Source organism: Rhinopithecus roxellana, chromosome 5 (assembly GCF_007565055.1).
Source record: "Rhinopithecus roxellana isolate Shanxi Qingling chromosome 5, ASM756505v1, whole genome shotgun sequence".
Classification (NCBI taxonomy): Eukaryota; Metazoa; Chordata; class Mammalia; order Primates; family Cercopithecidae; genus Rhinopithecus; species Rhinopithecus roxellana.
In genome coordinates, this window is record NC_044553.1 from 29262432 (window position 1) to 29277683 (window position 15252).

Below are 15252 nucleotides of genomic sequence, written 5' to 3' on the forward strand. Positions count from 1 at the left end.
ATTTAAAACATTAAAACAAAGATCAACAATGTACTGCCCAAGGGCCAAACTGAGGCCTTTGCATGTTTTTGTAAATAAAGTTTTATTGGAACATAACCACACCTATTCATTATATATTGCTTACAGCTGCTTTCATGTTACAATGGCAGAGTTAAGTACTTACAACACTGCAAAGCCTAAAATATTTATTCTTTGGACCTTTTCAGAACAAGTTTGCTGACCCCTGATTTAGAGGACAGTTGAAAAACTTAGAAATGAAATAAATTCTCTATTTTATTCTCTGGTTTATTTTCCTACACCTGCTGCAGAAACTGACCAGGATATCTTCCTCTTTGCCGGGTTCACTAGTAAGGTGCTTTTCCCCCCCATGTTACCCTTGCTCCAGGTTCCTAAAGAGAGCTCTATTTATCTTAAGCTATCTCTTAAGCTATTTACCAGAGAAATATATATTAGATTGAAAGGTATGAAATTAACTGCAGATTTCTGTAGAGTGGCTCCAGGGCATAATACCTCAACACATCTATTCTCCATAAAGAGAGCACAAAAATGAAAACAGGGAAGGGCAGTGAGGTACTTTCTGCCCCAGTAAAAAAACACTCTTTAACAGAATACATTTCAAATACTTTAGTTATTACTCTACGTTACTGACAGTCACATTTGATTAGAACTTTAGTTTTCACAGTTTCTTTAAGCCTATTATTGCATCTGCCCCAACAACTTTGTGAGACAGAGTTTATAGAAAACTGATGTTGGAAAGAACCTGCTCACAGTCACGCAGCCAGGGGGAAGTGCACATGAACAGAAACCCTGGTCCTCTCTTCCTGGTCTACCCCTCATAAGCTAACAAGATATTTTAAACCAATGTTTCCTAATTTTTTTTCCTACCACCACACCATAGATACAGGAATCTTATTCCCATTAATAGTATTTCTTATTACTGGTAGTGAGTCTCTAAGAAAAGAGGAGGAAAACCACCACCTCCTCTTTCCTTAGAGACTCACTACCAGTAATAAGTAATTCAGTAATAAGTAAACCAGCAACTCATCCTCACCTCCCAGATGTAGGTAGGGCAATACAGTTTGAAGGAGAAAAGCCCTAGGCATTCTCAAGTCTTCTCCCCATTTTCCCACCGTGCTCCCTCTAACCTTCACTCTCTCTTTCAATGGTCCAGGAATAACTGATTTTACCGTTGTATACTAGCTGACTATTAAAACATTATCATTATTATTATTTTTTCATGAGCAATATGCACTTACCAACGTCCTTCCGAATCCTATAGAGAAGAAGATGTCCTTGTTTGGTTCCCACAAGAAGCCATTCCTCTGGAAAAAAAAACAGCTTTGAGAAAGGTCAATCAGCTTGAGTATAACCCTATTTCTTTAGCTGGGGCTTGTCATCAGAAATCAATGTGTCAAGAAAATGAGTTGCTTTTGATAGCAGGTGTTTTGCAAAGCTAAGGAAAGTTTATACTAATGTTTGAGAATCAACCAATTAAAAATACATTTATTGAATAATTACTAGGCTAGACATATCAGAGGATAAAAATGTCACTGGCTCAATTAATATTAAACTAATAAAAAAGAAGGGCTTTGTATTTTTAAGATTAAATGATTGATTTTTATTTTTTATATATACTTATATTAAGATATAAATCTTTAGATCTATATTTTTAAATTCAGCTAAAAAGAATATGATGAAAGTTTATAAAATCACAAAATGGAAGTACAAATGTGAAACCAGGTATCCAACCTCAGAAATAATAGCTAAGAGGCATCCTTTAAATGCTTTTACTTTCAGGAAAATAAATTACATAGCGTAATAGGCTTACAGAATTCATTATCTCAAAAGATAGTCTAGTAGAAAATATTTAATAACAAGTGTTGATGAGAATATAAAGACATTAGAACCCTCATACACTGCTGGCAGGAATGTAAAATGGGACAGCCGCTTTGGAAAAGTCTTGCAGTTCCTCAAAAGGCTAAACATAGCTACCCTGGGAACCAGCAATTCCACTCCTGGGTACACACCCAACAGAAATGAAAACATATTCTACACAAAAACTTGTACACAAATGTTCACAGCAGTATTATTTGTAATAGCTAAAAGATGGAAACAAACCAAATGTCCACCAACTGATGAATAAATAAACAAAATGTGGCATGTCTATATAATGGAATATTAGCTAACAATGAAAAGAAAGGAAGTGTGGATATATGCTGCAACATAGATGCACCTGAAAACATGATGCTAACTGAAGGAAGCCAGACCACAAAAGGCCATATGATTCCATTTATATCAAATGTCCAGAGTAGGCAAATCCACAGAGGTAGAAAGATTAGTGGTTGCCCAGGGTTGGTGGGCTTGGGGGAAAATGGAAAGTAAATACTAATGGGTACTGAGTTTCTTCTAAAAGTGATGAATGTGTTCTAAAATTAATTGTGGTGATAGTTGCACAACTCTGAATATACTAAAAACCATTGAATTGTACACTTTTTTTTTTAACTTTTATTTTTTTAAGATAGGGTTCCACTCTGTCGCCCAGGCTACAGAGCAGTGGCATGATCATGGCTCACTGCAGCCTCCACCTCCCTGGCTCAAGTGATCCTCCCACCTCAGCCTCCTGTGATCATGGCTCACTGCAGCCTCTGCCTCCTGGGCTCAAGTGATATGCCCACCTCAGCCTCCTGAGTGGCGACAACTGCAGGCATGCACAACCACGCTCAGCTATTTTTTAAAAAATTTTTTATAGAGATGAGGGCTCACAATATTGCCAATCTGGTCTCCAACTCTTGACCTCAAGCAATGCCCCTTCAGCTTCCCAAAGTGTTGAGATGACAGGGGTGAGCCACTGTGCCCAGCCAAATTGTACATTTTAAAAGACGGTCTAGGCTAGTGGTTCTTAAACTTTAGTGTATCACAATTATTTGAGAGTTTGTTAAAACAGAGCGCTAGGCTCTACCCCAGAGCTTCGGATTCAGCAGGTCTAAAAGTAGGCCCAGGAATTTTCATTTCTAACAACTTCCCAGATGATGCTGATGCTGGTGGTTGAAGGACCACATTGTGGGAGGCACTGGTCTAGGTAAAAAGAGGCTCAGAAAGAGTTTAAATAATTACCCTGATTACCAAATTACGTCATTCGAGGAAGGTAAGCATGTACAGATACTTCCTTAGCTTTTTGATAACATAAAGGTCACTCATTCCTTTCATAAACTCTCTTGATTCTGGATCTCTGTAAAATAAAATCTTGGATAATGGGACAAATAGATAACTTTTATTGCGCATGTATTGTGTTCCAGGAAATGCTAAGCACATCTGTTAGTTCACTAATCCTCCCAACTACCCCTTGAAGTAAGTCCTTTTTTCCAATCCCCATTTTATAGATGAGGAAGTTGAGACCTAGGGAATACATAACTTTTCCAGAGTCACACATGTGGCAAGCAGCCGAGTCGGGATCCCAACCCCAATTTGTCTCATTCCCAACCACATGCTATGATGTACTTACTAAGGCACCCATGTCAAAAGAATGGGTGTCAGCCAAAGGTTGTCTGAAACACAGTAGTTATATTTATAAAAACAGGTCAGCATCTACATTCTTTATCCAAAGGATCAGTAATACTTCTCCAGGATGATGTTCTTAGTCATCCAGAAAAACAGAGTGATTCTACTTTCTTTGATTTGGGGTCTTAAAGGAAAGGCAGGTCACAAAAAGTAACACTGTATCCTCTTAATAACATTAAGTTGAAATCAGAAATAACAGCAGCTCTAATGAAGGCTGGAGATTTATGCTGGGACAGAACATGAAAAAGTAAAAGAATTCATTTTGCAATGCTTGCTTTGTAAAAGATATTATATTTCTAACTTTATTTATAGATATCATGATATCAGGCAATTTGGCAATACTAAAGTTGATTTTTAGGCCACCCACTGATATTTCAGATATAAATAAAATGAAGTGGAAATTTTTAAAAAATTCCCTCATGCATAAAAATCTATAACCAAAACAAAAGGCCAACATAATGTTCACCATCTTCCCCATCCTTCTCTCTCCACTCTGTCCCCCAAATCCCCGCCAGTTCCTGTTTTTCTTTATCTATTTTAATAGCCTCAGCTTCCTCCCAAGTTGGCCAGGGTCTATGAATTTTATCTCTAATGGTTCCTCATGACAGCCTCCTCCTGTAGAGTCTCTCCAGGGACCCCTGTGACAGCTTCAACTGGTCTCATTCACTCCAGGCATTCTCTCACATTTGCTGTCAGTTATCTCAGAGCAGATCTCTGAAGCTGTCACACTGGGGCTTAAAAAATCTTAGGAAGCTACACTACCAAAATATGAAGTCAAATTCTTAAACATGACATTCAAGAGTCTATTTTCCATTTTTATTGAAATGTTTGTTGCCAATAGATTTTTAGATTAATTTACTTTTTTTTCTTGTGAACTCAAACTAAGACATGTCAAAACATTTTTAAAAATCAAATGTCTAGGGGCCGGGCATGGTGGCTCACACCTGTAATCCCAGCACTTTGGGAGGACGAGGTGGGTGAATCACTAGAGGTCAGGAGTTTAAGACCAGCCTGGCCAATACGGTGAAACCCCATCTCTACTAAAAAATACAAAAATTAGGCCAGGTGTGGTGGCTCAAGCTTGTAATCCTAGCACTTTGGGAGGCCAAGGCGGGCAGATCACCTGAAGTCAGGAGTTCAAGACCAGTTCAGTATAGTGGAACCCTGTCTCTACTAAAAATACAAAAACAATTAGCTGGGCATGGTGTGTGTGCCTGTAATCCCAGCTACTCAGGAGACTGAGGCAAGAGAAACGTGTCAACCCCGGAGGGAGAGGTTGCAGTGAGCTGAGATCGCACCACTGTACTCCAGCCTGGGTGATAGGGCAGGACTCCTGTCTCAAAAAAAAAAAAATTAGCCAAGTGTGGTGGCGAGCACCTGTAATCCCAGGTACTGGGGAGGCTGAGCCAGGAGAATCACTTGAACCCAGGAGGCAGAGGTTGTGCCATTGCACTCCAGCCTGGGTGACGTGTGAAACTCCACCTCAAAAAAAAAAAAAAAAACCAAATGTCTATTCTACTGGTCATAAAAGGGAATCATTCTGATGTGTTAAATTCACTGAAAACTTTTAAATCAACCTGATTGATTAAATGTGCCATTAGCCAGAGGATCTGTCCCATGTTGGGTTCTCCACTCTCTAAGACACGTTATTTAACACAGCTGTGCATGCACAACACAGAGAATGACAAGCCCGCAGAGCACGTGCAGCATGGGGTGGACAGTCCCTTCTGAGACTCAAGACAGTAACACACAACAGAAAGCGAGACATACTACGCAAACACATAATGCACACATAAGCAAAGCAGTATCAGCCCTGGAAAACTCCTGACGGCCTCACCCTGAGCCACAAGGTTGGACTTAATTCCTCCTGGGAAGGAGGGCTAGGCCCTGTTGCTCATAATAACCCTAATGGAACTCCTTCCAACAGTGCAATGCAGTCCAGCTTCATGTAATAAATTCCATTTCTGGCCCAATGCTGGCCACTGCAGGGAACACAAAGATGAATAAGATAGTAGTCACTTCCCTTCGTTGGGTAACATGGCAAATAACAGTACTTCTCATCTGGGCATAAGCCCCCAATCAGCTGCATTAGAATCACCTGGACTGATTAAAAATGCACATTCCTGGGCCCTGCACATGGAGATTCAGATTCAATGGCTTTGAGGTGGTACTCTGAAATCTACATTTTAAAATTTAATTTTGTTGGCTGGGCACAGTGGCTCACGCCTATAATCCCAGCACTTTGGGAGGCTGAGGTGGGGATCACCTGAGGTCAGGAGTTTGAGACCAGCCTGGCCAAAATGGCAAAACCCCGTCTCTACTAAAAGTACAAAAATTAGCCAGGCATGGTGGTGGGCGCCTGTAATCCCAGCTACTCAGGAGGCTGAGGCACAACAATGGCTTGTACAGGTACACGCCTGGGAGGCGGAAGTTGCAGTGAGCTGAGATTGTACTGCTGGACTCTAGCCCGGGCGACATAGCGAGACTCAGTCTCAAAAAATAATAAAATAAAATAAAATAAAATTTTATTATTTGTTTTTATGAGACATTTTTGTAGTTCCAAAGCTAAAATGATGAAAAGTCTAATTTCTATCATTGTCCATCTTATCCTCTCCTCTCCCTTCTGCTATGGGCATCATTTTAGTAATTTTTGAGTTATCTTTCCATTGTTTCTCTGGAAAATATAGGTATGTATGTATATACAGATATACAGATACTCATATATACACATGAAGTCTGCATTTTTTTTACAGGCTTTGAATATACATTCAAGTTTGGGAACCAGGCTCTAGAAGCAGACATGATTTACAGGACGTGTGACCTTGGAAAAATTTCTTAAATTATCTAAGCCTCAGGTCCTTCTTCTGTAACATGGAGTCTTATTTTATAAAAGCCTAATACAGATTAGCATTTAACAACTGCAAGCTATTACTATTCATATCAACATTATTCATTAAATATATATTTAATGAATAACCACTGAGTCAGGAAACGTTTTAGGTACCCCGGATATAGCAATGTAGAAAACGAAGTTCCTGCCCTGAGGGAACTTATATTCTAATGTGGAGTGAGAGAATGCAATAATAATTAAATACATAAAACAACAGTAGATGGTGACCCATGATTAGAAGATAAGGCTAAGAAAACAGCACATTGGTGGACGTGGCAATCTCTTTTATATAGGATACGTAGGGAAGGTTTTGCTGATTTGGGTGACATTTCAGCAGAGAACTGAGTGAAATGAGGAATGAACCATATATACCAAGGCAAGTGAGTGCCAGGCCGAGGAAACAGCAAGTGTAAAGGCCCTGGGGTGGGTATGTGCTTTGTGCATTGATGGAACAAGGAAGGCTGTGTGGGACTGGTACCAGAAAGGCATGAGAAGTAAGTGCACAGGAAACAGGGAAGCTACCAGGGCCTCAGCACGTCAGATGTTGCCAGACAGGGTAAAGACTTTGGAACTTATTCTAGTTGTGATGTAATACCACGGGAGGGTTTTGAGCAGAGGATGGAATCAGATTTAGGTTTTCAAAGTTTCACTCTACCTGGTAGATAAAAAACTGAAAATGGCAAAATGGCAAATATAGGGTGATCAATGAGAAGACTACTACAGTAATTCAGGTGACAGATGATGGTGCCTTCAAGAGTAGTAATTATCAAGACAGAAATGACTGGATTTCAGATTTATTCTGGGGTAGAACACACAAGATTTGCTGATAGATGGGATATAGTGTAAAATAGAATGAAAGAAGTCAAGAACGATTCCAAAGCTTTTGGCCTTAGTCAAACAGGTAAATAGAAATGCCAACTGCTGAGATTAAGATACAGGAGGACAGGCATGTTTGAGGGGAGAGGAATCAAGAACTGTTTTGGTTATGCTATGAGACATCCAAATGAAGATGCTGAAAAGGCAGCAGGATTATACATATTTGGAGTTTAGAAAGAAATCACCCTTATCATGTTCCCCTGATTTCCTTTCTTTTTCTTTTTTTTTTTTTTTTGAGACGGAGTCTCGCTCTGTCACCCAGGCTAGAGTGCGGAGGCGCGATCTCGGCTCACTGCAAGCTCCGCCTCCCGGGTTCACGCCATTTTCCTGCCTCAGCCTCCAGAGTAGCTGGGACTGCAGGCGCCCGCCACCACGCCCGGCTAATTTTTTGTATTTTTACTAGAGACAGAGTTTCATCGTGTTAGCCAGGATGGTCTCAATCTCCTGACCTCATGATCCGCCCGCCTCGGCCTCCCAAAGTGCTGGGATTACAGGCGTGAGCCACCGCGCCCGGCCCCCTTGATTTCTATTTCCTAGGAGACAGAGTATGTTGTCTCTAAGACATTTACACCTTAAATATTATTTGGCCCTGTGTGACCTGCCTCTGGAAATTACCGGACGAACTTTGCATCCAAAGGCACAATGTAGTTAAAAAAGGGTAATGACTAGAAACAGCAATAATTACTGCTGCTCAAATCTGGAAATAAAGCACTTTTGAAGCAGGAGGCACTTAATGGCCTCTTGTAACCTAATATGTACTAAAGCACCTTAGGAAGCAAAGAGCATTTCTCCTGTTTGGTGGGTGATCAAGGAAGGCCAAAAGCTACCTATCGTTTCAAAACTGTGTTCCTGAAAACCACAGGTGCAAGGAATTTTTACTGTGACAAAGTGGAGTTACTGAGAGTCTAGGAGCACTATGTGCTAATGGTCCAACAGGAGATCGGAGTCAAGGATTCTGATGCGCTACGTCAAGTGTGGCAACAGCTGCATTAATCCTTAATGCCTTTCAGAAACATGTCCTTAGCTGAGTTGAGTACCCCCTCATCCATATGTCTCTAGTATCATAATCTGTTCACATGTCTTTGTCCCCCCAATGTGTGTCCTAGGAGCACAGGCACCGTTTCTTATTCATCATTGTATTACTGTCCCTAGCAAAGAGAATGGCCCATGTAGGCACCTAATACATATATCTGATGAAGCAATGGGGGAATTAATCCCTTCATGCAGTGTCACGTCTTTCATTTAAAAACTTTCTCCTTCTCTATTTAAATGTTTAATGAGAGCATTTAATGACAGAAATTGGTTTTCTTGAGATGTCTGGAGGAAATAGGATTCTCCTCTTAACCCAAAGGACTAGAACTGCTTACTGTGGAGGTGTGATTTTAAAGAGACCCAGAGCTGCTAAAGGAGGAAGGGTGCACATTAACATGAAAATTCTTCGTGAAAGAACCCTACAGAAGAAATCATGAAGAACTCTGCAAGGATGACTCGGTGACACTGTGAACAGCTGATGCACACAATATCAGACACACCAAGATTCCATGAGGCCCATCATGGTTACCTATCTAGCCCAGTATAAGATCTGATTAAGGGATCTGAATCATCTTTTTATGGTCCTTGATTTCTAGGACCTAAACATTAGGAGGAAAGTTAGAAATGATTTCCTGGGTCTTTGGGGGCTGATATCAAACCAGTCACTCATAGATAAGAGCACAATGTTCACCGTTATCCCTGAAACCTTAATTTGTATTTCAGAGCACACAAGAGATGTCTATCCCTGCCTTCTGCACTAGTCAATCCCAAAAGGACTATGCTAGTTTTTATGGGTTAGGTTTCATGACAGTCTGGAAACTCTTCCGCCTAAAGAGTTAGGTAACTTGGACACTTTGGATATAAGGTAATCAACCACTTGGGTAGACTCAAAGGTTAGCTAACTACATGAGTTCCCTACAGGAATGAGAAGTGAACGAGTGATCACTATAGGGAAAAAAAAGCATATGGTGTTAACTTGTTCTATGCCCCCAAAACCAGGGTTGACTTTCATCTAGAAAACAACACAAACATCTGGACAACTTCAAGCCCCTGGCAGGCTGAGAACTTCTTACTGCTTTGGCCCTCTAAAATGAAGACTTCTTGGGAATCAAAATGGGCTAAAGCTGAGCACAATTAAAAAGGAAAGCTCATCCTCCCACTCTGCACAGGGAGCAAGAGCAAGGGGAACTCCCCTAAATGACTGATCACTGGGATCACCCAAGCAGCCCCATAGACATCGATGTCTACAGCCGGTGGTCATCTCTCTGCTTTCTCTCATCCCAAGCCCCTCTCGGGTAGCATCCAACCGAAGCCCACACGGATGAACGCCTGTCCACTTCCCCGGCCTCAGAAAAGCTCCGGGCCGCTCCTGTGCTGACTCCGCCTCGGCCCCGCGGCCCCGCGGCCCCTCGGCTCACCCCAGGCAGCGAGACAGTCGATTTGCAGAGGCAGTTTTTCTAGGATCGGCACTGGCTCGAAAGCGTCGTGCATGGCGGCAAGGGGAGAGTCGCCACCGCCGTCTTGCCCACAGTGTTCCGGGCCGGGTTGGGGTCCGGAACCAGGCTGGGCTAAGAGTAGACCGGAATCCGGCCAGGTGGCCCCCCAGCTACAGGCCCTTCAACAACACAGCCATCGTCAACCCCGGACTTCCTGCTGGTTAGGCCCGCCCCTTCCGCAGTCGAAGTCCCGCCCCTTCCTCCCAGTGCACGCTCAAGGAATTGACTTGTTGCTGAGTTGCCATCGTCACTGTGGACGCAGAGCCACTCTATCCCGAGTAGCCATGGGCTTACCATAGAAGGAGCAAACTCTTAATCTTAGAACTGTTTTAGGCAGTGGGCATGATGGTTAAAAACTCGGCCTTTGGCGTCAGACCTCAGACGGAGATCTACCAATTAGGAAATCAGCTGTGATTTAGAAAATTTATTTCAATACCATACTTTCCTAATCTGCAAAACGATTTGTGTAAATACCTGTGATCCAGTATTGTGAGCGCTTAGCAACACCTGACACACACTAAGCTCTCAATAAATGGTAGCTTTAGTATTACCATTATATCCCAATTAGTACAAGCACCTTACCTTTATGCTTTCATGGTTGTTCTAGACCAGCAACAACAGCAGTAGCAGCAGCACCTATGAACTTGTTAGAAATGCAGTTTCAGGCCCATTCCAGTTCTACTGAATCTGAAACTCTGGAACAGTAATCTGTGTTTTAATAAACCCCAAGGTGAGTCCATGCATTTAAAAGCTTAAGAACCACTATCTTAGGCTAGGGTTGTTCAGTGGTAGCACTACCCACCTTTAGGACAGGATAATTTCTTGTTGGGGGAGGGAGCATGTTCTGTGCAATGTAAGGTGTTTAACAGTATCCTTAACCTCCACCCACCAGATGCCAGTATCTTCCCTACAGAGGTATAAAAATGTCTCTTTGCTGTATGTCCTCTGGAAGGCAAAATCACCCTGAGAACCATTTGAGGCCAGTGCTTTTCAAATTTAATGTGCATACAAATCACCTAGAGACAGTGTTAAAATGCCTCTTCTGATTCAGTAGGACCAGAGTAAGACCCTCAACTGAGCACCAAAAATCTCCCAGATGTTGCTTGTCCCTGGATCACATTTTGAGTAGCAAGAGTTTAGGCAACAGATGATTCACTAACTCTTGGAAGTGAGTGAAATAAGCCTCCTTTTAATTTGATGATCACATTCCTACCAATTCAACTTTCCCAAGTTGTCTTACATCCTAATATTCCTTTTAGGAAGGTGTCATGGCTCTTCCTCCTACAGGACCCAGGACCTGTACTGTCTGAGGTTACCTTAGTATTCCCCTTGAAGACTTAAAAAACAACTTAGTTTGAGCTGCAAGAATGATCTATATCTGGTAATTTCCCCCTAGGAAAACATCAGATCAAAAAATTAAGCATTTGGGTTTAAAGCAAAAATGTAAAAGAAAAAGGGTAAATCTATGATATGAAGCCAACAAAACTGGTCCTGGTCATTTTATTTTTACACAGTATCAATTTCTTCATATGTAAACTAGGAATACTTGTCCCATCTTTGCCAAATGCTGTTCTGATAATCAAGTGAAAGTACACTTTCAAGTAGTCATAAACACAAAAATTGCTAAACAAATCCTGTGTTACAGCTGATTTTCACCATAGAAGCTGATCACCTTCTTAAAAATTTAGAATTACCAGCTGTTGTGCTGGAAGGTCTAGTACCTTTTTGTTCAGGCCCAAAACCCTAAGGTTTATATTGTTTTACAGATTAGTGTAAAGCTATAAATTTCTTCTGAACCTGTCCTAAGAAATGACACATTATATCCATTCCCAGTAATACAGAAAGCTTTAAGTAGAATTATCAGGGCCCAAGCTATAGAATTTGTACTATACACTCCTGCTTAACACAAGGGTTTTTTTTTTTTTCCCCCTAGTCTCGAGTCAACATCAAACCAGCCTAAAAAAATAATTTGACCAACTATCTTGCTGCATTACAACTATTATTCATCTGTTAAGTTTTAATATGCAATAGCAGCATGTAACAGTACCACCAGCCTTTGGCTAATGAATTAGCATGAGAATATAGTCAGTTCTTCAGACTGCTGTTCCCCAGAGATACTTCCCAAGAAACTTTTTTAAAAGTCACCATAGCAAAGAGTTGTAGAGAAACTACCTAAGGATTAACACTTTCACTGCAGTATGAGTTAGTGAAGATTGTGGTCATGTGGTCATTGGTTTTAACAGAAAATAAGATAATCTAGAATAAAAGCCATAGAAGGAAATGTTTCATGAGTTTGAGAGAAAGGGTCTTCAGAAAAAGTTTGAAAAAAATGAGAAAAATACATTAATTTTGTTAAATTTTTTTATATTAAAAAGTGGCATGAACTTTTTATGTAGAACAAAAATCTTGGGAAGGCAAAATTGGATAAAACCATTAAAACAGAAATAGAGTGCTTCAAATGAATCCCATCACCTTGTGATGTCCCTTATAAACAGGCTCTAAACCAATACCAGATAACAGAACAGTCCATCCTAAAGAATGAGCAGCAGTCCAGGGCCTCCACACTACTTCATGCAACAACTGTTTAAATTAAGCCAGCAGGACCTGTTTCCTTTGTATAAGCTACCACTTCTGAAGCATTACAGTTCCTCTAGCATGGTGCTCAATCACAGCACTTGGAGCACCTCTCTGCATAAAGGCAAGCAAAACATTGCCTAGGACCCTGCAATGCCACCCTTGGAGGCTTACAAAACAGTAGTTAAAAGTTTCGGAGTGTGCACCACATTGCCAGCAATGGGATGTGTCACAATAGCAGATGTCAAAAGAGTTAAGCTAATATTTCTCTTTAAAGTACATCTGAAATAGAAAAATCTTTAATATACACCATTTGTAAACAAAATTGCACTTGATTTTGCTTTTTTAAATGATCTGAATCATACTGTAACAGTTTCTCTTTTTTCTTTTTTTCTTTTGATCACTCACAGAATTATGGCTCCTTAACTCAGAAGGGCCCTTTTTTCTCAAAACAACCTCTGCGAGATGTAACCTTGACTTCCCAGGAAAATTAAAGGTAGTTAACAATTTCCCCCATCACCTATGTAACTCCCTAAATAAATAAAAATTACAGGCAGTTGCTCCTGGAGATTACATATTATGGTGTTGATGACAGTCCTTTAGAAGACGTTAAACTTTTTAGTTTGTCAGATTAAAAAAATGAAACATTACAGAAAGTTCAGGAACAACACATTTAAGTTGCATGAACACCCAGTCAGAGTCTGGGAGGAAAGGGGGCATCAGTGTTGTAAATATGAAGCTTGCAGATTTTTCTCATCTTATGAACTTGTTTTCAGTAAGATGTTCTCTTTGTTCTGACACCTCTTGCCAACTCCAATGCCCAAAGATCAAGGAACAGATCAGGATGTCATTGCTTCCTTTAATCCCATGGAGCCGTACAGAAGACTGACACAGATGCTGATCTCTTCCCTGACAGGAGCCATCTTTAACTGCAAATCTTCCCATTCCTTACTCCATTTTGGACCTTTCAAAGTGTGTGATCATTCGTTCCTAGGGACAAAAAAGGTTTAAGGATATTAGGTTCAAATGATCTATATTCCAAATATCTTCTATACAGACTATCCAAGCAAACATCTTCCACGAGTACTTGTTTATGTTAATTAAATGTTTAGAGAAATGGTTCCTAAACATTTCTGAAGATTTTGAACATACAGATGTCCAGACCTCACCCAAGAACAACTAAATCAAAAGCTCTAGGCTTCGGGACAGCAAATCAGCACTCAGAAGGAAATGTATAGCGTCAGTTAAGATGACTAAACAAATATTTACATAAGATTAGGCTTTAATAAAAATGTACTTCCTCTAATTCAGGAATTTAACTTGAAGGCCCGGTGAAGGATGAGGGCAAAGATGTGCACATAGTTAACACTCTGCACTTTAGAATGGTTAGGAGGGTAGATTTCTTACGTTGTTTTTACTACAATTTTTAAAAATCATGTAAAAAATAAAATTACATTTAATTTAATATAGTATTTACAGTATCCCATTTCAATTACAATAATTAATGCACTACCGTTAAATTTCCCTTCTTAGGCAATTTTATACCTTAGAGTTAATTTTCATTTTTCTTCTGCTTCATTTGCTAAGTACCTCTCACTGTTGTATCACAAACTGACAGAACTACAAATCCTTTTTGAATATAATCAATCACATCAGATAATCTGTAGATGTTTCCCTTTTTCTTAAAAATATCCTTTCCAATGCTCTCTGTTCTCTACTCCATCCAAGCCTGTTGCCCAGCTGCCAACCTGAGAATTTCTTACATCATACTGGGAATTTTTCTTGTCTCTGTGTTGGACCCTTTATTTCCTAGATCCCAAGTCTTTTTCTTAGCTTCCTCATTTTTGTGGAGAACATTTTCTACTGCTTTCCTCAGAAACTGCATATAGGACATCAATTATTTTACTTCTTGTGTGGCTGGAAACATCTTTATTTTACCCTCATAATGATAGTTTAGTTGAATACAGAATTCTAGGTTGAAAATAATTCAAAGGCTTTGTTCTGGCTTCCAAAGATGTTGTTGAAGAACCTTATGCCATTTTGATTCCTGGTCCATCATGTAAATTGTTTCTCCTGTAATTCATTTAAGTTCTTTTTCAGTTTTAAGTGAAAAAAAGGCCTTGGAGAAAGTGATGTCAGCAAGATGACAGAACAGGAAGTCCTGGACCCTCCTTCCCCCTACAGACACACTGATTCAATAACACATGGAAAAATTCCCTTTGTGAGAAATCCAGAAACCAGTTGAGGGTCTTCTGCACTACAGGAAAGCATGAAACCAGCTGTATCAAAGTCAGCAGAAAAATCTGAGGCACCCTCTTGCCATAATTCTTCCCTTCCCATGGACCCAGTACAGTACCACATGATAGGGTGGAAACCCTCAGCTCCCAGCTTCTTTTTGGAGAGGGAAGGAAATGACTGGAATGTACACCCAACATTCTGACTTTTCTGGAACCTGCACAAGAGACTGTTCTCTGTCTTGCCTGAATCCGAGAGCTAACAACAAAGGGCCCAGATTGGAAGTTGCTGAAATCAGAAGTGGAAGTTTGGACTAGCAAGTATGAGCTCACTACAGCCCCTCCCCCAGCTCAGTGCAGAGTAAGCAGGTAGAATCCCCAACATCCCCAAATCCCAGCTTTTCCCTAGGGAGGAGAGTTGGACTGTGAAAAAGTTCCAACTTTGTAAGAGGTTACCTGAGGGAATAGTTTCTGTAGGGAATGGTTTGAAGCACAGATGGGACCAGTATACTTTAGGTGCCTGGGGTCAGTATAAATAAAAAAGAGCTGGGCTATGCCACTAGCTCCAAGAGACCCATGATACAGCAGATAA

At 40.6% G+C, this 15252-nt stretch overlaps 2 protein-coding genes across 5 annotated transcripts in view; both read right to left on the reverse strand.

The window, feature by feature from the left end:
- Positions 1-10021, reverse strand: part of VPS39 (VPS39 subunit of HOPS complex) — a 48785-nt gene extending 38764 nt beyond the window's left edge. The window contains exons 1-2 of the mRNA XM_010367029.2: positions 9775-10021; positions 1257-1322 (exon numbers count right to left, since the gene is read on the reverse strand). Of these exons, the coding sequence (XP_010365331.1) occupies positions 1257-1322; positions 9775-9847 (139 nt within the window). The 5' untranslated portion in view covers positions 9848-10021. The remainder of the gene's footprint in view (positions 1-1256; positions 1323-9774) is intronic.
- Positions 10022-12199: 2178 nt separating this feature from the next.
- Positions 12200-15252, reverse strand: part of TMEM87A (transmembrane protein 87A) — a 65351-nt gene continuing 62298 nt past the window's right edge. For all 4 annotated transcript variants that reach the window (XM_030930431.1, XM_010367027.2, XM_030930429.1 and 1 more), the window contains one exon: positions 12200-13416. In XM_030930431.1, the coding sequence (XP_030786291.1) occupies positions 13375-13416 (42 nt within the window). In that variant the 3' untranslated portion in view covers positions 12200-13374. The remainder of the gene's footprint in view (positions 13417-15252) is intronic.